This window comes from Symsagittifera roscoffensis, chromosome 1 (assembly GCF_963678635.1).
Source record: "Symsagittifera roscoffensis chromosome 1, txSymRosc1.1, whole genome shotgun sequence".
NCBI classification, from domain to species: domain Eukaryota; kingdom Metazoa; phylum Xenacoelomorpha; order Acoela; family Convolutidae; genus Symsagittifera; species Symsagittifera roscoffensis.
In genome coordinates this window covers 25,824,323-25,847,062 of record NC_087062.1, presented here as the reverse complement: position 1 = coordinate 25,847,062, position 22,740 = coordinate 25,824,323, and the positions used below count along the sequence as shown (strand labels likewise).

At 36.6% G+C, this 22,740-nt stretch overlaps 1 protein-coding gene across 3 annotated transcripts; it reads left to right on the top strand.

Moving 5' to 3' along the window:
• Window positions 1-203: 203 nt before the first annotated feature.
• Window positions 204-20,101, top strand: LOC134841879 (uncharacterized). 3 transcript variants are annotated; one of them, XM_063857933.1, is made up of 8 exons: window positions 204-2,942; window positions 6,509-6,869; window positions 10,358-10,842; window positions 13,753-14,268; window positions 15,684-15,992; window positions 16,218-16,397; window positions 18,581-18,907; window positions 19,346-20,101. In XM_063857933.1, the coding sequence occupies exons 1-8, from the start codon at window positions 2,050-2,052 to the stop codon at window positions 19,485-19,487; spliced, it is 3,213 nt and encodes a 1,070-aa protein (XP_063714003.1). In that variant the 5' UTR covers window positions 204-2,049; the 3' UTR covers window positions 19,488-20,101. The 3 variants fall into 3 exon arrangements, with proteins under 3 accessions (XP_063714003.1, XP_063714013.1, XP_063714021.1); XM_063857943.1 differs by having other exon boundaries at window positions 205-2,942; window positions 13,756-14,268; XM_063857951.1 differs by having other exon boundaries at window positions 205-2,942; window positions 13,753-13,905.
• The last annotated feature ends 2,639 nt before the right edge of the window (window positions 20,102-22,740 follow it).

Below are 22,740 nucleotides of genomic sequence, written 5' to 3'. Positions count from 1 at the left end.
GAACAGAAAAGAACAGAGAGAAATGCGCAAGCCGACATTGTAGTTTACGCTCCTGATTATATTATACAGTATTTTAGAACACTTTGAACTCTGTTCCGCGTATTAATGTTACATTTGAGCAACTCAGCCGCCAAAGTGATTCGCGCCAATTCTATTGGCCAATAAACAGCATTACATCGGCGCACTTCAAAGCAAGTCGCTCTTTGTAATTGCGCGGCGGCGCTGCGTGAAAATCTGTGTGATTGTAATAGATTAAGAATTAAACCGGAGTGTGAGAAAGATAGCCACAGTAGTCCGGCAGTGGTAAAATAAAACAAAATGAAAATATTAATTGTACAATTCAATTGAAAAAAATTCAACGTCGAACATTACTTCTATAGAGCATTTGAGCTCATTTCTCAGTTTAAAGCTATTTGTTTTACTCTTTTGCATCGTTTTACATTCTCTGCGCTCATTTTTCAGTTAAAAGTCAAGAAAACTAAACCAATTTTATACAACTTCGGGATTGTTTCTTTAAGAAAACATAACTTTGATTTATTATTAAGATTAACTTATTATTGAACAAGCTGTCCTTGACCGAAATATTCGTTTCAAAATTTTCCATTCAGGATTCTTGTTAGGGGAAACCAAAAATTCTAGAATATTCCGACTTTAGTTGGTGTAATTGCGGCCGTGTATAGCTTTAGTGCGTGAAAGATCTAAGTGAAAAGAGCGGCGTAATTGTCGGAATAACACTAGAAAGTGAAGCAACTTAGTTGTTATATACGAAAAGAAGTTATGAGAGAATTTTTCTTTATATTTTCCGCCGGGATAGGAGCTAGTTAGTGAGAATCGCAGCCACAGCGACATTTCCTTTCCCTATTTTGCCAACTTAACTCGAGCCAACCGAAATAGCAGCATAGCTATAGAAATAGAGAGCATAGTTAAGAGAGCCCGGCGTCACGGACTATCGCATTTTGGTTATTTTATTTATCCCGTGCCCGTTTAAAGCCCCAATTCGAAGTTAGCCGGCCGCACCCGACCGACAGAGATTCTTGGCCCGGCTTATTTCACAATTCAACAAAATAATATTGGCCGCGTTTGTTCTGCTTAACTTTGGACGCTCTCCTCTTATTATTTCCTTATTTACCCCAAAACACATTTTCATTTCCAACCAAAGAGCCACAGTCAGAACCAAAGATCCAAAGTGCAAATCCAAATTCCTCAAGTCAAATTTTGAACTTTTACCACTTCCCGAATTACACGCAATTACGACGAGACGAGACGAGACCAGTTATGAAATTATTAGTAAAATCAACCGGACTGGACTTGGATGTTTAATTAACTGCATGTTCCGGATTTTAATTTTTAATCGAAGTTTCGACCACTTGTTGAAAGTGAACGGTGGGTTCTTATTTTATCAATTACTGCCGGGTAATTGCTAGTAACCGATTTGTCCTATTACAAAAAGAGCCGCTTCTGCTAACAATAGAGCAGAACTTCTTACGTATACAAGAAAGTCTTTTTCAATAGCGTCTACAAGTGGAATAGCGCAGCGCCGCATTGGTCGAAAATTTAGATTTCAGTCTTTAAAAAAGAGGGAAATAAAAAATAAATAGGAAGACATCTAGCTTACAAACACTTCAAACTATTTTATCATTCCATTTATTATTTCACTGTTATTATTACATTCTGCACTTTCATCAATTCGCCGAACAGCTTTCAAGTTGATATAAGAGAAAACAATTAATTGGGCTCGTGATATTTGAAAAACAAAAAGAACAAACAACGCAAGAGCTCTAAAAAACTTTTTTCCAGCTATTTCATACAAATTTTTGTTTGTTATGTAAATGAAAATTCATTTTCAAAAAAATTATTACTTGGTTATTATTCGTTATGTGCAATTTTTTGTTGATTGGTTAGAAATTAAACAATTCGTACAAAAAATGCTTTCACCAACTATTTACATCATATTCTGGAATTCATTGAAACTACCTCATTTCACAACATTCTGATAACATTTCGGTTATTATTTGAAACTCGAAATCTGAACAGAGAAGATTTCAGAATATGGAAATTTCCGAATCGGAGAAGCAATCAAAGATGATGGAGATGAACAATCTTCTGGAAGGCACGACTCCTTTGATGCGAAGCGGCGAGTCGTCACTCGGGTCTTCGAGTCACAACTTGGTAATGGGTTTCGACGGAATTTTCCGCAGTGAAAAATGCGTCAAACTCTTCCAAGATTTCTTAAAAGAGCAGAACCAAGTTAATTATCTTATGTTCTGGTTAGCAGTAAACGGGTACAAAAAAGTGCCGGAACCTTCAAAAGCCGACCATTTGGCGAAAATCATTTACCGCAGTTTTATTAAATCAAACTCTGAAAACCCCGTCAAGCTAAATTCCACAACTATTCACGACATTAAAAGTCTGATGGAAACAGCTCCGATCGTGCGAACAATTTTCGACAACGCACATTTGGAAGTCGAAACACTTCTCCGAACTCAATTTTACCCGCAATTTACAAAGTGGGAAGGTGCTTCCAAATTTGAGTTTGTCGACAACAGCCCGACAATTATGTCTTCAGAGAACCCGACATCGCAGGCGAACACCGGGACACATTTCGGGTTTCACGACTCCTCACCGGCCAATACCGGTTCGGTTTCGGATGTTACAGTTCCTACCAACCCAAATGTCTCGATGTCGAGCAACTCGGCTATTTATCCGCCGCCGCCGACTTGTGCTGTGCAGTCGGCAACTAAGACGACAACAACGGTTTCAGCTGGTCTGAACTCTGCAAGTTGTCGCTGTCAATCCGAAAACACATCGGCTGGTTCTTTATGTGGTGCTACATCCTCAAGTTGCTTAATGCAGGAATGTGAAATAAACAACAACAATAGCGATGACCGATTTTGCGGAAAGTGTGATTCGGCCAAATCAGAAGCAAACGCTTCTAATAACCTGTAAGTTATTCCATCATTCTTCAAAGCCTTTCTTTTTGCCATTCTGTCCTTATTGTGTTGTTTCATCAAAATTGATTTTATTATCTCTCTCGTCGGAGGTTTCAATTTACGGATTTATTCAGCCTCGTGCTTTCTGCTTTTTCATGCAACATTTCTGCAACTTCATGCCATACCTACTTTTTGATATTTTAAAAATAAAATTGCAACAAAAAAGGCAGAATGTTTGGCCATCTTGTGGTCTTATTTTACAATTTTATATTATTAGATGAAGGATTCGAAAATGTGTCATAAGCGACATACAATTGCCGTCTCTAAGTGTGTCGTTGAAGTTCTTTGATGTACTACTTAATTTAGTGGGTCTCCGCATCACTTGATACTCCATATGCCAATTTATCTCTTTGATTTTCATCTGGTGTCTTGAACTTGGAATTAGGTCAAAATAAAACAAAAAGTGAACTAACTAACTTAAGAAAAAATAGTTGTTACAAGTTTTTCATTTAAAACCTTTTTGTGTGATCACTATGTTATGTCATTTTGAGTTGGAATTAAGTAATTTTTTTCTTCTTTTTAAAGTTGTTCACGTTGTTCTGTTTTTTTTTGCTTTTTTTCGATTTTTCTTAAAATCACGATTATGTCCGAGTTCTAAAATTCTGCGTTCTTTGAAGATGTTTTATGGAGACTTTCAAAGCCACTGCCCGTAGTTTAATGGTTGTAATGATTTTTTTTGCTGGTCATTTGTCAATTAACGCACAAGCTGATTTGCTTTGGTGAGGTGAGATCTGGGAATGTGTTCAAATTTGGGAAGTTATTAAAATGTCGCTATAATTCCTTTGAAGTTGCCTTCATTGTATACAAGTCGATGCACTTTTACTTGTAACAATATAGTAGAAAGGGGAGCAAAGATAAATTATCAAAAGAATCCTTGTTTTAATTTTTTATCTGAAATGATGCCCGCAGCAGCCCTTTTCAAAATATGTCTGGCGATAAATCAGTTCTCCCGAGACCAATTTTACTTTTATCATTTTCCGGCGCTACAGGGCACATAGGCAGTTGACTTATTAATAAGCTCCGCTTATTATCCATATCCCTATCATAAGCTAACTAACCTTAACTCGTCCGAATTGTGAGTAAAGAAAAGATTGATTATTTCGCTACTTATCCGATAAGCCAATTTGATCTGATTTCAAAACTTAAAAAATAAGCTCGGTAAATTTTAATCAAATTATATGTTCTTTCAAGTCCTTCCCAGTTTTTTCATTTTCAGGATTTTTCGCTAGAAAAGAAACAGTTTAAACAATATGATGAAAGGAAAGCCGATGCTACTGCTGAAATAGATGTTAATTTTTTCCAGGCATTTGGGCTCCTGAAAATCTTTTTCAGACTTCTAGTGATTCGATTGAAAAGGAAAAGATGAAAAAAGTCGACTTCTGAAGGCGAACTTGAAAGATCGGAAGTGCTTTCAGTTGTATGAGTTATGCAGCTGTTTAAATGTTTACATAATCCTTTTCTGGATATTAATTCCTTTTGAAGATTTGGAGTTAGTTTCTGTTCTGAATCGGTTGAAACGAGAGACTAATGTTTTTTCAATGAATGATTTTTATTGTTTTATGTGATTCTCCGGCCGGTCATTTCCAATGCTGAAAACAACCAGACTCTTTCAAGCTGGAAAAGTTCAAAGCTTCTGGCCTCGCTTTTATGTTCCATGCCAATAAACAATGGTCTTAATAGTTACTAAATGGACCACATCATTAAATATTAAGCCGAAAACAAGGATGATAAGGATGGTTTTATTACACTCTTTCATATTATTTTTTCAAAGGCAGGCTACTAACCATAACAAAATATAACAAGGGTAATGGTTTTTTTTGCTGGCAATCGAACAAAACTCGTCAAAAAGAGCGCTCTTAGCAACGTGCCAAGGAAACATATTCCAAAGATCAATTACCTTTGTAAAATGTTGTGCAAATGTCAGTTTTTAATGCGATTGATTTTGGAAAATGACATCTATCAACCCTAAGCTTCAGTAAAATTAGTATTAATGACGCTCGATGACGCGTTGACGCATATCTAATTCGTGCGTCTTATTCACTTCCGCATGTCCAATTCACCATTGGCCTAATTCGCCATTTCAGGTCGTGCCGGTCAGCATACAGAACCCTACAGGATTAAGAACTTCGTTTTAGTGATAAGAAAATCTTCGTTTTTGTGATTTTTTATAGAACTAGTTTGTAGCAGCAAGGTTATTTGTTTTTCATGAAATTCGGCTGCGAATAAAGCTTTTAAAAGGCTATGTGGGAAATTCCCTTATCATGGCATTTTGCTACTTTCCTTGATTTTATTCAATAATTCATGATGGTAATGATTTTTGCAAAAATTTTGATTGTTTTTGTAAAACAAGTAAAAGAAAAATAGATAAAAGTCCAGGAAACAAAACCGTAATTAAAAACATCAAAAACTTCGCCTCTTTGAAATCATTCCGTTCCAACACGCACGCAGGAACTGTTGATCGAGCGACTTAAAAGCAAATTACTTTCTGGTTTTGAAAAACTTGCTGTTAGGGAAAATTAACATCCTTGAATTCGATTGAAGCTTGCTAGTTAAAAATGAAACCAAAAAGATGAAAAACCTAACACCGAAACAGCATGTTCAACGACGCGTGAAATAAGACTGAAAATTATCCTATTCGGCGCCTTTTTGTCTCTTTTGGCTGTTAATTGAACCTCGCTAACAAAAAACAAATGATAGTACCATTCATAAAAACGAAGAGCAAACAATATGAGATTGAGAAAATATGAAAAATGAATGGAGGATAGTGTTTATGCTCTTTTTCACCCACTTGTGTATTCAAAAGGGTTGTTAAGAGTTCTTACCACACCCCTTTCACCGCCCCCGCAATTATGGTGCAAGTCCTTTGGGGATTGGGCAATGGGGAATTTTAAGTGTAGCTCATTTAGAGTGCAACGATTGTCCCGCCCTGCCCCGCTAAACGTGAAAAAGGCCGGAAAATATCGACCGTTTTACAGCAGAAAAGAGACTTTTTCAGCCTTTTGTTGATTAATATCATCCTGGTTTGCTAAGGATATTGAACTAAAGAGAGAATTATAAGAGAGGAAGGCTTATGTGCTATTCGAATTGGGAGTAGCTAGGACTATAATTACCTATCACTTCAAAGTAGATTCAAAGCTTCATGACCGCCCCTACTAATGCCCGCTAATGCGCGCGCCGCCTTATCCTCCGCCCTTAGCGGGCTTCTCATTACGCTCAAAATTCCCACACGAGCGATGGTCAGAGAGGATAAAATTTCGCAAATAAGTTGTATTTACAACTACAGCACACATGATGCTTGCCTATAATGTTCAGCGAGAGACATGGTATTTGTGATGATATTTTTCTTCAATATTTAACCATGTTTCTCGAGCTTATTTAGGAATGTTATTTTAAAAAATCTAATGTAAAAACGCGCAAAGTCAAACTATGTTTTCAACTGTTCGAGCAATCGTTACCAAGTTAATTGTGTGGTAAATTTCAAAAACTGATAAAATTGTAATATATTTTCACTATTTCAGTCTAACGTGTCAACAACCTCAGCTTTCCTCATCCAAAGGAAACCCGCATTCTACAAGACTTCAAAGGAGAGGGAAGTCTCAAGAGAACACTATAGATCACCGCGTGAACAGAGATATCACAATTGTCAAATTAGGTCACCACTCCCGGCCCAAGTCATCCACAGCAAACAACAACAATGCCTCTGGGACGACGATGGCCACCTCAGCTACGACAGCCGGCAACAAAAAATCGTCATCGGGTGCTACTAAAGCCGAGTTGGCGGCGCGCAAGGCACCCGAGATGCTGTCTCCGCATCAGTTCGCCGCGATTCTCACTCGCAAGTTGGAAGAATTGCAAATTAAACAGCAGGGATTTAAACTGGTGAGATCCTTTTTAAATGAAAAAGCTTATTCTGACTTGATTAAAAATCTATATCTGATTCCTACTTTTGGGTTAAGAACCAAATAGTGGTCTCTTTGTCATTGTCCAAAGGAATCTTTTCAAATGACCGGAAATTAGTATCATAACGGTCATCATTCGTTTTGCCCTCTCACTTAATCTTGAAATCTTTGGATTAAGTAAGATTTTGGACAATGTGATAATTCGTTTCAATCTCGCTTCATTATCTACAAACCATTGGGTTGGTTGAGATTTAAATTCGATGTGCAATACTTGACAAACTATCAAACAGTATTTCAATCGAACGCACCCTTTTTAGTCAAATTGCCAAGTGAAACTTCTCCTAAATCTGTTAGTTTAGCTCATTGAAGTGCTTTCCGACCGTCTCAGAGTTTGGTTTGATTCAAGTTAAATTGAGATTAAGTGTCAAAATACTTTGTAAGTAGGTGAAGAGAAAATAAGGAGAAAGCACCAAGGTTCAGGTCGCCTCTGAAGAGACGAAACTTCAAACGGTTTAGCATTGCTCTAGAGTTTTTACGCTCTGTCGTAAACTGCTTTGAAGCCTCTTAATATCTCGCCGGCATTTAAACCGCTCTCACAGCACATGATTGTGGAGCCAATTTGCAAATGACTACTTGTTTTAGTTTATCTAATCGTACCTCGGTGCTCGCTCTTACTTACCAAGGTACAACTTAGATAGAACAAGCGTGGCCTGGTCATAAGAGTAGAGATATAAGCCACTGAAGGCGGCTATTGAGGCACACCGCAAGCGGTTAAAAGCCAAGAGAAGATTTGAGTAGATGGTATCACAAAGAACAAAGACACCGAAAACATAAACTTCTAACTTAGTTAAAGCTTCGATGTTTGCGTGCCGCCGCCGCTGCCGCCGCCATCGAGAGCCGCTTTATAAGTCTGACGAAAATTCCAAAGTTAGTTATATGACCAAGCACTTTGGCTCTACTTATCACAATTTTAAGAGCGCATGCTAAACCAAACGTTTCACCACTTTTCAGTCCTATAATACAACTTCTAGAAGTTCAATCAAACCAATCTTTAAAGAGCTGTAATTCAACTGCTAAAAGTTGTGCCGCATTCTCAAGTCATGTTTTTGTTGTTTTAAACTGATTAACCAAATTCTAGCACGCTAATTTCAGATCTGTATATTACGTGTTTTATATGCACCATCAATGGTCGATAAAACTCGGCGCAGTTTCTTATGATCGCATGTAATCAAGTCTACCACAGGACACGGCCAATTTAGTTTTATACTGGTAGTATTTTTAACAGTTGTCTGAGATTCCATCGAATAAATATGAAAGTTTCAGCCTTTGATTTTGAGAGACTTGCAATATTGCAGGTCCTACTTTGAAATCTGAAACGCGCGAGGATTCGTTCATAATCATTAAAAGTGACTTTTTTTGAAAAGATTTTTTTTTTTTTACATTTTGGGGACCCTAGGTTCCATAGGTGACTATTTTTGTTTGCTTTTTGCTTTACCAGAATTTCTAAATTCGATGAATATAAAAAAATTTTCACTAAAGAACGAGAAATCTTTTAATTTCTAAACAGAACTTCGTTTAAAGCAAGAAATTTCCGCAGGAGAAATACTAAGTACGAAGACGCAAAGCCAAGCTTCTCAAGATCATTAACAGAAAAGTCGAGGGGGGGCATCTAGGATTTTCTCCAGTTTTAGACTCCGGAAAAACTTTGTCGTCTTTTTATTTTAAATCAACCCGATTGGTTTTCCGAGGTCTTTCAATAAAAATATGAAGACAGTATTTTGCAAAAATTTTTGCTGTAAGCGAATGATAGGAAAAATGGACTAAAAATGCTGTTTTTGGGCGTTTTGTGGAAATTTTTTACCAAAAAACCGTCTATGATCTGCGCGGGCTCTCCCTCAAAATTTGAGCATGTTGGCTCAGAAGGCGCCCTTAAAAAGGTTTACGGTCGGTCGGCCGAAAATGGAAGTGCTAAAATAAAATCAAAGGAACTCGAAACCCCGCCTCCCAATCCTAAATACTCCTCAGAAAACAGCCAGTGATATCTTTTTAGATGGTTTCTCAGATCATCTAATAGTAATAATAATGAATTAATTAATAATTATTATCTAATCAGATCATCTGATAGTTTAACCTAGATAGCTTCATTCATAAACTCAGATTTTAAGTACATGTTGTTGCTGTGCTTAATAAATCTATACTCGTTGGTTTTATAGCTGGCTCTAAAATTTTTGGATCTGGGACACTGCATGTACATTGCGGCCTGCTGTTAAATTGAAAATCGTGCCATGTTTTCAGATCAGCTGAAAGAAAACCAGAGCTCGGTTCATTTTTACAGCACCGTTTCCCTATCCCTGAAATAGCCGACTAATTTGAAACGAGCAGCGCTGATAACAACTTTTACAGCGACTATAAAGCCATTTAGAGAAATTGGTATACATGAAAGCACGTAGCCGTGGAATTACTGTTATAGGACAAATCAAAGGACCTTAATGTGGTTGTGGCCTTATTTCTGGGTTGAGTTTGAAATCAAAAGTTTTCAGCCGCTTTATAGCCTGACAAGCTTGAAAACGTTTATATCATTTCCTTCCATGTAGTTTTAAAGTTCTTTAATTCAATTTTCAAGTCGAAATAGCGCTAAGATCTGAATATCGCCCAATTAGACGAAAGTCAAAATTTATAATTTTTTTGCTGACGTTTTTTCAACGCTCAAACGCATGCTTTAACTTTCGGGTTTGAGAGCCATTTGCTAGAAGGCACATTAAAATGGAATTAGTTTTGCGTTTTACCCCTTGCGGGCCTAGTATTTGCAGTTTGTGTTGTGGTATTCAGAATTTCCCAAACACCGGGCGGGTGGCGGCGGGTTCATTGTCCCAAAACCAAATCCCAATAATTCCTCAAAAACGGTCGGATTTAGACGCCGACTACTTAGCGCCAATGTTAAACATGGCTGGACCTCACTGCACTAAAGCCCTCTATATTAGACATTTTCATGAAAGATTGTAAAACTTGTTCTGTTTGGGACGCAATTGGATTTGAAGGCTTGTTAAATTTTTGGAGAGATTAATTAAATTACTTCTGATACGGGTTCGCATCACGGCTACTTTATAGCATATGAATCCGATCTAATTAGGCGGGGCAAAGAAACCCAAAATCGAGATAGCTTTTCGAATCTTGTTTCAATTAAGAGACTTCAGTAAATAGGACTGGACGTCAAAAGTAATACGGCGGCTCTTTGAAATAGGTGAAGTTATCAGATTTGGTTAGGGCTTGGCCACACAACGATTGAGAAAGAAGACGAAACTAAACAGGCAAACCGTTTCGACCAGCAAACAGACATGACCTATTTCAAATTTGTAACACAGTGCAGTATATTGGAGCTGGCACTTTATTAAATTATCTGATCGCCATGAGAGTAATATATCGAAGAGTTTTTTGTTTGTATTCTTAAATGGTTGTTTTGCGTTTCAGGAAACACAGAACTCGATTTGTTCGTCTTCAAGTCACGAGCGATGTGTTGCCAACAAGTTAGACTCATTAGTTCGTCATCAACTCCTAGCAGTCTCAGGTGCCAGCTCCCAACAGGTGTCCGATCGGGACCTCCCTAGTTCCTCTCAAGAGGATGACCCCAACAATATCATCGACAGTCACGTGTCAAGAGTCTTTCGGGACACCCGCGATTGCAGCCCCTCCCCTAGCTACTCACCAACCCCTCTATGTGCAAATCACGCGATTCACTCTAAATCATCGTGCAACACAATGCCAGGAAGGGTGGTGACCTCACACACCGGGGGCTGTCCGGGTACAAATAGCGGGAAGTTGCTATCGTCTGGCGGCGGAAGCCGGAAGTGTAACAGATTCGAAACTTGCTCCAATTTGTCTGTTTCGAGTGGGGTGGATAGCGGGTGCTTTGATGTGTCATCACAATTCAGCACTGACTCCAGAGAAAGCGAAAGGTAAATGCGCTTCTATCTTTCCCCATTTTTGTAAATCACCTGAAATACTTTCTGGACCTGTACTGGTAATTGGGAAGTTGTTTAACCTTTACACAAACAGCAATATAGTTGGAAGCTTTAATTTAAGCGTACCATCGCCGACCGTTTCTTTTGAACAATAGATCACAAAATTTATTTGATTCCGGTCAAACTAGTTATAGTTAACTGGTTAGTTATTATATGAAAGGAGATAGGGCACTTGTTAATGGATAGGGCTCAAAGCCCTCCAATGAAAGAGATCACTTTCTTTTCAAGATCATTCCAATGTCTTTGATACGTAGATCGGAAAAAGGAAAAGTTTTACCTTTTTACTTCTCTCTGATTGTTCGACATGTGAAAAAGTTCAAACAGCAAATGATAAAAGTGTGATTAAACATTTTGATCACTTAGATGTGCTCCTTTTTTCTTTGCACCAGAATAAAATCACCCGTTCTTTTTCAACTGCCCTACGACCCCCAGTCCCAATGCTGACTGCAACCACCCCCCCCCCCCCCCCCCCACACCAAAAACTTTTACTAGTGCACGTACAAACGGTGGTGTAACACTTGATGTAATTATACAACAAGGGATCACTATCAATTTCCGATCAACAATTTATTTTGATGTGAATTGTCCGCAGAAATCTCCCCTTTGAAAAATTATATTCTGGAATAGACTACAAGAACAAGGATCTTTCTTACATCGCTATCACATCGCGCGGCATCAAAGATTCCTGTTGCTTTCATTCCTGCTTTTTGGTCGTGTTTTGTGCAATTTTGGATTTTAAATCAGAAAAAAATGAAGACCTTTATCCGTTTTTGATAGTCCATGCTTTTTAAGTCTTCCATCTCATCCCGGGCTTTCTGATTTTGCGAAGTGGTTTTTGTGATGTGCCGATGACATTAAAAGATTTGTGTGAACAGTAACTGCTGTGAAATCAATAGAAGTGCCGGATCATCATAACACATCTCTGCAGAGACTTAGTCTTTGTTGCTTCGTTGTCTTTCAAAGCTAGTAGATTCGAATTTGAACTTTTAAATACAAATCAAAGAGTGTTTTAAGATGTTTTCAATGAAAGAAACCCTCTAATTATCCTAAACAATAGACACTCAGGGATCAAAGTTACCTTTATATTAAGGATAACTCACAACTTGAAACATATATCGCTGTGCGTGTAATATAGTCTTACACTTATATCTCGTCTCGATATCCTATCACAGTTCGTTCTCTTAACTCTTTCTGTCATCAATCATCAATCATTTTGATTTCAAACCAAAATCTGGAAAAGGTGTCTTTCATCCGGAATTCCTTTAAACTCCTTACTTGAAAACCAATCGACCAAAATTCCAGACGAAGCTTTGTAGATCCAACTATGGAAGCATATATCCAGTAAATTCTATCAAAAAACTCTACTTTTTGAGGTCTATGTTCGCTTAGAGGTGTTTTTGTGTAGTTGATCATCCCTTGTAGCAATATGGGGAACCTTAAAAGGTACGAAATAAAGGAAAATGACATGAAAAGAAATCAGAAACATGTTAAGAAAACATTTCAAAAGAATCATTTGATTTGATTTCACGTTTCAACTTTGTTTTTCGGGCTTTGTTGGGACAAAGCATCGCTGCTTTTGAACAAATTCGAGTGAAATTAAATGAAGTGAATTGAAATTTTCTTTGAAGCTATTCTTCAAACCAACGTCAATTGTACCATAGATGAGAGTCGAAAAGATAAACGCAACTCACAATATAATGCTAACACTGCAAAATTATCGCCCCATCGTGTCAAAAATGAACCCAGCGATCTTTTTACTTTGAATAGTGACAAACCCGTTAATCCTTAAAAAGAAAGCAAGAACAGCAGAGAAAAGAGATTTAGCTCTGATTGATCTATCTAGATCCAAAGTAACTATCAGATTCTGAATCAAAGTAAACTTAACATTCTATTCTGGTTCAACGACCGCTTTAGATGAAGAACGAGTTCTGTTAAGAGTCACAAAAATGGTTATATTTTACTTTTTCAACAAATTTTTCAACAAACTGTCCATTTTAATTTTTAGATGGACAGTTTGTTCAAAAAGGAACCCAGCGAAAATAAACACCATTCTATATATGTATATATAGATAGACCACCGCACTCCACCTCCGCCGTTGTCTTAAACTCTCTTGTACTAAGAGAAAAAACATAAAGATGGCCATCACTAAGTACCATGACAGCTTTAAGGTCACTTATTTTTTTTTTCAAAATTATGTCATTTTAAAAATAGGTTCAAAAAATGTCGAGTTTTTCCATCGCGCTATTTTTTCACTGTTGCTACTTGAAAGGAAATTAGAATAAAGCGGGCGCTGTAATCAAAGCCGCGGAAAAACGTGGAATTGAATTGAAGCGGGATGAAGTCGTTATAATTTGGATGAGAGCCGCATAAGTTTAAAGGAATGAAAACGGAGCTGGGAGTCGGTTTGGCTGGGCTGTAGATAGTCAAAGTGAAAGTAAAAAGCGAGGGGACTCATGTAGTCCCGCAGTCGCTACTGAATTGATGAATTGTTTTTTATCAGTCTTTGTAGGCACCATTCTTTACATAGATACACCGCCGCACGCCACCGCCGCAGCCTCAAACGCTCTTATAGTCTAAAGAAATGAAGACTAAACAAAAGCCTTGTTGTTCAAAATCCATTACTATTAAACATTAATAGCTCAATACAATTACTATTCAGGTTTTCAACAAAAAAGTGGTTTAAGAGTTAAGTTTTTTGAAAGATTGACTGTTTTCATTGTTATTGCAAAAAGGTCAAATCGTTCAAATCATTTGTATGAAATGTAGATTTTTCCATAGAAATTAATGATTGTGCGTCATAGTTTAAAGAAATTGTACGAAGTATTAAATGTCTGTAATTTCAGCAGATCGCGTTTGTCCGTGATCAACTGGATGCAAACTTCGTCCCGCGAGAACAGTGGCTCCACCCACTCTACCCGCAACCACATTCTACCCCCAAAACAACATCCGGGAGGTCTCATCAGAGGCAGCTCTACCACTTCTCGCGTCAACAACAGGTGGGCATCTTTGTCCCCGCACCGCAACATGCACTACAGCGTGAACAATAACCTCTCGAGCGGCAACTGTCTAGCCCCTGCCGGCAACAATGTATTACTCCACGGGTGTATGACGGGTGGCGCGGGAACACCAAGTCGCGTCCCCCCTTTGCTACCCTCGCACTGTGCACTGTCTAATAACTGCATTAATAATTCCTCGGCAATTAACCACCAGAACAGCGGTACCCAATCCCAATCGGCCAATCTCCACAGTTCGGTTGTCGGGTCGGCCACGTCCATTTGTGCATGCGGGCGCGACACTTCGGCAGTTTTTAACGCTATGCACCCGAGCAACTCTTACATACAGTCACAAACTCAATACCAGTAAGTTAACTCCCTTCCCTATTAAACTGGCCCAAATGCAACTAACTGCACAAAATATTTCACATGCACCGCATCTCCAATAGACCTAATATCTAAAAAGGAATGTTTATTTGATCCAAGATGCATTAAGACTGGTATTTTTGTATCAAACAGTAAAAATTGGCTTTTTTCTCTGATTACAAATATTTGACTAAGTTTTCCTCAAGTATGCATCCAAAAGTTGCTAATTTATTAACTGATACAGCATTTGCTGCATAATTGGCAGCCTAATTCTTGCCGAAACTCTAACAAATGTAACGGAGTGACAGATTTTGCCTGATAGATTCTGAAGTTATCCTCCAGGAAGCGCAGTTTTCCTAATTGATTATTCGACATTTTTTTTCAGAAAACAATTAGTTGAACAATTAAATGCTAATTGCTCGGGTTTTAAACAAATTTGATCACAATGGGTAAATAATGCCCCCAATGCTAATTTTTTCTTCAGAAGGAGGAGCTCCTTTGGAATATTACGGAAAAAACAACGGTTTAATTGAATTTTCACGCGTTGATTGGCACATGTCAATACTTTTGATTGATCGATTTCGTTTTCCTTTTCAACAATTGAAATTTTCCATCAATTTGTAAAAAAGCGAAATGGCAGCAATGGACCGAGAACAGACATGATTATGTGGGCCATTAGTGCCATATTTCAATACATAAACAACTGCCTTTTCCCGCCTAATGGCTCGTATTACCTGTCAATAAAAAGCTGAATGGATTTTTTTCACGGCTTATCAGCCTTCAGGCTTAGTAATTGCCTCTACTTGAATATTGAACGGGCGTCTTTTTGACTTTTCCGGCTCTCTCAAAATATGCCTGATTTTCCCCTCCCAAACCAATTTTTTGAGAGTTATTGATCGCTCTAGACTTCCATTTTGATTACGATGAGCTCAATCAATAACTCGGACAGAACTGCTGAAAGAAAAGAATTGATTATAGTTTTTGTATGAAAAATCGGGGCAAATTAGCGATGCGGAATCAAAAATGCAATTTGAGCCGCTGCATTTTCCATGCGAATAGGTTGTCAAAAAGAGATCGATTTTCGAAATGCAAAGAGATTGGAGGTAGGACTTTCCGGTCGGGGGGAGCTATCTATTCTCTCCCTCCTAATCCCCCCGATAATCCCCGGCCTCAGATGTGCACCGGAGGGGAATAACTTTCGGGGAAATTGGGCCATCAATCAGTTGATATTTGCTATGCTGGCACATTTTCTACCAGTTCAATCGATCAAAGCTCCGCCCATTTCACAACAATGTGATGATGAGAACGCGTTTTTTTAGAAGAATTAAGAAAATGAGTAATTCTTTTTTAGAAAATGCGTTGCAACTGAATTGAGTTTAGGTAGAAAAATTCTTTGATTTCAATTTATGTTTCAGTCAAAAGAAAAGCAGATCGAATTCAGCAGAGCGACCCTTCAGCGGAGCTGCACTGCAAGTGTTCAATGCTAAACTCGGCGAGCTACTCCCAAAAGCCACGACCTCCGAGTCCATCATCGGAATGACGTCATCCAACTGTTCACAGGACAATGTCTGTTCGGCTGTCGGAAATGGAACGAACTCAGCGAACACCTTTGCACCGCCCAGTTTCAGTCAATCAGCGGGCAGTAAAACTCCGAAACTGCAGAAGGAAAGTGTTATTGCGGCACAATTCGCAGACTCGACGCCCATCAGTGAAAAGAAAAAGAGGTGTGTTTACCTTAAGTTTTTTTAAATTTTCATGCTGAAAAAGTTATATGGGCATCAAAAAAAATTTAAAGAACTTTTGGTTTTTACGGAACGTTTTTTCGATAAATCGAATCTTGGGTTGTACTTTTTCAAATGAGTGATTTTTGCAAAGTTTTTATGTATGAAAAATTTCTACTTTTAAAAATATAATCTATCATTTAAAAATATATTTTTTTGCTGCTTCAGTTGGACTTGGAGCAAACAGCGGAGTAGTGAAAAGAGCAGTCGACATATAAATAACAGCAGCTCTTGTTCGCATCACCAGAGTAGCCATGGCAACCAGTCTCTTGGGTCGGCTATGGTTGTACAGGAAAGCATGCATGTCTACACAACTGAGATCCAAGAAGACTCTGCATTTGACGAAAGGTACAGTCTTCGTTGCTTTACATGTTTTTGTTGCTTTAAAAACAAATTTAACTGGACTGTTTGTTGGGTCTTAAGGGTTTACTGTTTAAGGGTATTGCAATCGGGTACAAGACTTTTTTTTCCCGTAAACAACTTTGTTCACAGAATTGTCATTTTAGTAAGAATGGTAAATATCACTTCTGTCATGCTCAAATTGTTGAAGTTCGTATACAACTTATTCGTAGTAGTAATTAGCTAAAGACTGTTTCAGGTTGTAATTAATTTTTCAAAGATAATTCCTCATTTTTTTTCGGGTTCGCGGTTTGCTTCCTAGTTTCTGTTCCGTTTCATTTGGTCGTTTTTTATTTGAAATGAACTTTTTTTTATCTGATAGGGTTTTTAGTGGCTTATTTTTAAAGCACTGCTTTTGTTTCAATTAATACAGATTTTTACTATAAGTGAAAGTTCAGTAATTTGTAAATTTAACAAGCCTGATTTTGCAGATTTTTTTTTTTTTTTTTTAAATATTTAAACAGTTCGTTATTTCAGCCTTATTAATTTGTATTGAGTAATTTTGAGGGCAAAATATATTTGTATAGGGTTGTGCGCTTCAGTATGGATGGGTCGTAAAATCATTTACAACTTCATGAAATTTTTTATGACAACAGTTTTGTTTTCGGCTCAACAGACTGGCTTAAGGCTCTATTTGAACTTCATCTGATACAATCATGAAGTTTTTTTAGCTGTAGTTTCTTCCATTTTTTCGAGTTATATTTAAAGGTAAGTTTTTCAACTAAATTTTGACATTTCTTTTTGACTTCTGTCTTCTTTCTGACTATTTTGAGTATACTGACTATAATGTAGCGCAATGTGGTGCGCAATTCGAAGTTGTGTAAGCTAGTTCAATACTGGCTGTTGTGTCCTGCCACAGGTTTTCATCAAATTAAGTTTCAGTTTTAGGCAAACATATGAAAATTTCGGGTGTTGTTTTTTGGGCGTTTTGTCAATTTTTCTTTTCCGATTCGGTGGCTTTGTGTATCTCGGTGCCTTTTGGTGCGAACTCTGCTTCGCCTGTGTGTTTAATATCAGTTTATTATCACGATCAACTTTTAAATATCAATTCAACATCAAACTTAGAGTTTCTTAAAGTTTTTAAAACATTTTATTCACGTTCACTTATTAAACAAAAGAAAAATTTTTTCATACTTACTGAAACGCTTGACCGTGTTCTTATTCATTACTTGAATCTAAAAAATTGAAACAATATGACTTTCTGAGCTTGTTTTTCTCTAAATCAAGAACATGAGATCTTAGACACAATTTAGATTTGAATTTGTGATCAAACATCATGCACTTTAGAGTTTTAAATTGATCGCCTATTTTTGAACCACATTTGAAAGCAGGACAGAAACTGTTGATTAAAAGGTTAAACTGCTGTCTTCAAATCAACAACTAAAGACCATCCCATCCTATTACGTTTAATATACTAATACTTTTTTCAATTTTGTTTCGTTACAAAGAAAACTTGGAATGTGTTTATTTTTAATTTAAAAAAATCCTTTTTAATTTTATCAAAGTTGAATAGAAGAATTTCTTTTGATTGATTTCAGTCTTTTATTCATGAATTGAAAAGCTTCTCAGACAAAACGGAGGCTTTGTTTGTTTTGTGACATCTCAAGCAAACACTTGCAAGAGACATCAAGTATATGAAAATTGTAAAAACTGATTCCAACTTTCTTTTACTAGGCGCCCCTCTAAATTGCTTTTATGCCACTTGCGAAAAATGACGCAAATTTTTCCATAAGCAGACATTTTGGAGACGTCGACTGATTTGAATAAAATTTGGAGGCACTAAATCTGCATCTTTTCTTTTAAAAGGCGAAAATTTCAAATTTTTTTTTGCAAATTAGGTTTATTTGGAAAAAGTTAACAATCACCTATTTGACAGTTTGCGAAAAATTATCTCTTGTTCGAAAAACTGTTGGTTCAGATTGTGTAGTATAAAACTATATTAGCCTGAAAAAGTCTTCGAAACCAATCCTTCGTTTTTGCTGACCAAAATAAACACCCAAAACGTCCCGTATTCAACAGACATACAAGAACAAACCTACTTAACCTACTTGACTTTTCTAAGTTTTTATCACACACCTTAAATTGAGTAATAATGACCTACTCAGCCTCTAATTTTCATCCTTTTGTTCTAGTTGCGCAGAGGAATCCTATTTTTCAACCTGCTCGACTGGCGACGGAAAAAAATCAACCGCTGTTGTGTCGTCGCAAGGAAGTGTGTCGGGTTCGAACCCTACTTCCCAACCGCACTCAAGTTCCGCGTCCCAGGTGGCGGGAGGGGGTAACTTCAGCGGGTCATCATCAGTCGTGACGACAACAACGAATAACAGTGGAGGTGCCAATTGTACGGTTGTTGCGTACTATTTCTGTGGTGAACAAATTCCCTATAGAACTGTGGTTCAGTCTAAAGTCATCACGCTCTCAGATTTCAAATCTCTGCTAACCAGAAAAGGAAATTACAGGTTAATATTTAAAACCTTTCGATGGCAGTATTTGAAGCAAATGATCAGAAAAAGCGTTCCCACATATTTTTTGGTTTTGAATCATTTAAAAAATTTTTTTCTACAATCAAATCATATTAATGCTCATCTTCTTGCCCCTTTCTTTTTTTCGCCAAAGGCTAACCAAATTGCTTCGGTCCCTGTCCAAAATCAGTTCAATATTATTTGTTGGTTAAAGGAAGGGATATTTCAATTTTCAGTTAAGGGAGGGGAAATCTTTTTTGTAAATAGAGGGAAAATAAGCAATTATAGATACTGATCAAATCTTGTTTTTCTTGTGGTAAATTTGTTCTTCAAAAAAATGAGTGAGCAGTGATAGGTGATCTAATTTAAGACATATCTGATCTAATTAATAACCAAAAGTAAGTTGAGTTAATAATTTTGTCTTGTTCATTTCAGGTATTTCTTCAAGATGCGCTCGGATGAAATTGAACTGGGTGGAATTGTTAATGAAGAAGTGACGGACGATAATGCAATTTTACCCTTCTACGACGGGAAAATAATTGGGAGGATAGAAAAGCAACCCACTTTGTCATCCTGACCAAATTAGCCCCAATTTGTTATTGTGGAGACGAAAGATCACTACCTGAACAAATTATCCCAGCCAAGAGTTGGTTATAATGAAGAGGGAACACTCCCCGCTTACTAATGAGGTGGCACGAACAACTCAAATAATTACAGCAGAAGAATTGACCTGCAAGTTGTAGCTAAACTTCACCAACAAGACGCAAAAAGTCAGCGAACTGGTCCAAGTAGCGAGGACGCATTCAACAACAAGAAAAAAAAGATAGCAAAACGTCCATCTGTACCAAAACTGAAAAGTTTTGCCGTTATAGCTTTAAACAAAACTGCATAACATCAAATTTAGTTTTAATGTTTTGACGAAATGAAATTTGAATTGCTTCGTTTACCTCAACTTCTAAATCTCAATGTTTCTTTATGTTAAATTTCTATTTTGATCAAAATTATTTCATGCGTCTGTATCTTTGAGCTGGGCGAAGAATATTTTGTATAGCTGTGTGAACTATGACTAATTTTGGAGCTCTGTACTCTAAGTGCGAAGTAGCTCCTTTAAAACGCTCTTGCATATCTTTGACCTTTAGCATAGCCATTATTTCCTCAATTTCTTCATTAATTTAATTTTTTTCATGTCAATTTTTAACAAAGTGACCTAAGGATAGGCGTAAAACTTTGCGTTCAACTAGATATATTTTCTAGAGAATTAATTTATGGAGATCGCGTTAAAACACAAAAGCTCTGTTCTCCTATCTGGTTTCAGAAAACTCAAACAACTAGTCAAACAACCTGAGTGTTCCGACTGCCTTTTAAGGTTTATGGAGCAGTAATAACATTAAAAAATTAAATGTAATAAAATAAAATGAAAAAATTTTTTTTTCTAAAATTTGAATTTTTTTATGAAGTCATCCCCCCACACGCCATATAAAGTACAAACGAATAGATGTCGCTCATAGTAACAATCAATTATGGCAAATAAGCTTCTTTCAACCGATTTGGAACGATTTCTAAGACGGATTAAATATTCGCTTACGCGTTAATAGCGCGAAATATATCGCGCGTTAATTGTCCCAAAATGGCAATCTTTAAACCCCCATAACTTTACAAAAAAAATGATCACAGGTAAAATATCTTTTCAAATTTAGGCTCAAGACGACAAAAGCTTTCGAATGATATAAAAAAAATTCCGCCAAAAATGGCTAGTTAAAAAGTCGAAATTTGTCTGAAGAAAAAAAACCCACCCCGAGCACAAATATTCCGTTACTTTCCTATCGAAAGTCGGAACAAAACACGCGCCTCGGCATTGTTACGGAAGATTTTAAAGCTATAATTATAAAGCTACTGTAATTTGGAGCTAATGATATCTGCGAAGTTTGGAAAAAAATTGTGCTCGGTATGGTTTTTTAGACAAGTTTCGAGTTTTTATTTCGCCATTTAAATGAATTTTATACCACCAGAAAGATAATGATGCTCGAACTCAAATGTTGAAAAAAAATTCCTCGTGTTCTCTTTTCGGAGTGTTATGGGGGTTTGAAAATTGTTAAGTAACGCGCAATATATTGCTCGCAATTGTAGCGTTAGGGACAGTTTAATCAAGCTCAAAAATCTATAAACTCTGAAAAGCATAAAAATAGATAGAATTTTCGTTTTTCTTCGAAAAATTTAGAAATTCAACTAGAGGCAGGCAGAACATTCGATACGAAAAGTGTGATTAGTTCTATGTGATTTAGTTAAAGAGCAACAAAGAATGTACTTTTACTCCGCATTGCTGTATTGTTCAAAGAAAAATTTCAACCTTCTGGTAATCAGACTGATATTTTTAAAATATTTGAACTTCCAAGATAAAGACGGAATAAACTTGATCGCTGTCATTTTCTCACACAATTTTTTTTTCTAAATAGCCGGTTTTAAAATCAGTGGGATTATCAAAGCCCTGAAATGAATCAAAGTCATCCGGAGAACTTGAGATGTTTAAACCGCGAAAAATATCTCGCTATTAACGCGTAAATGTCGAATTTTTCCATTTTGAAAAACGTTCCAAAGTATTTTCAGTCTTTCGAGTTTTTGGTTTCAGATACGTTGATATTTTTAACTTTTTGGTTTTAATTACCTTCAAAGACGCTTACCTTATCACTGCTTTTAAAAAACCGTGTGTAGTAAAACCTATTAAATTCTACAAAAAAGAAAATTTCAATAGCTTTTATCGTGTCGGACATAGCTGTAACTTCCATTAATTGTAGCTAATTTCAGTATTTTTGTAGCTAATTTCAGTATTGGATTTCCAAAAACGCACAGTTGGCTAATTTGCGATAAGCAATGCGCAATATATATTTTGCTATTAACGCGTAATTGTCGATTTTTTCAGTTCTAAAAATTTTTAATTTTAACTTCAGGGTTTTGACTTTTTGAGTCTTAGCACGTTAATATTTTGGTTTTTTATACGTAAAGGCTTTCTTTCGGTTTTATAGAAAGCTAAATACTTTTAAAAAAAGAGTGAAAATAAATCCAGAAAATGTTTTTGAAAAACCATTCCGAAACTCACTAGGGATAACCGGTTGCTGTCAAGTAGCACAGAATGTTCCGATCATAGACTTAAAAATAAAACTAACGTTTTTTCAAATTGTGTTAGTTTTTGTGCGTGGTGTGATTAAAGATCTTAGGAAAAAAAACTAGAGCTGTAGAATATTCGACATTCATAGAAAAATACGCAAATCGGAAAACAATTTTCGAACTAATAAATCAAAAATATTTACCCTGAGTTTTTTTTGCAGTTTTTTGTATTTTTGACGTTTTTGTTTCCAAAAAGCGCTAAAATACTCAATAAAACTAATTTAAGTCAAGTAAACTAATTCATAACGCTAAAATATGCATTTGTAGGCTTTTAAGCTTATAAAACCAACTATTGTAAGCCTGCTCGCTCGTTCCAAGTTAAACAAAAAACTAAACATTGCAAATTGGTTTTTCTCAACCCTGGGAAAAATCTTTTCTGAGTTTTTTGAGGTCGTTCAAATCACGATTAAAAGAGCTGTAAAATAATATAACTAAAATACACCCGCACACCAAGTTCTTTCCCATTTTTCAAATAGTCGGAACAATTTTCTGAGGAAAAACCGCTTCTTATAAAACTTCTCGAAAGTTACCTTTTGACATATTTCAAACAGGCTGCATGTATAATCATGTACAATAGCTTTTCAATAGCTTTCGGAAGTTTTTTTTTCTTCTAAATTTTTTTGATAGAAAAAATTGGTTGCATATGTTTTTTTCATCAAAATTTATTC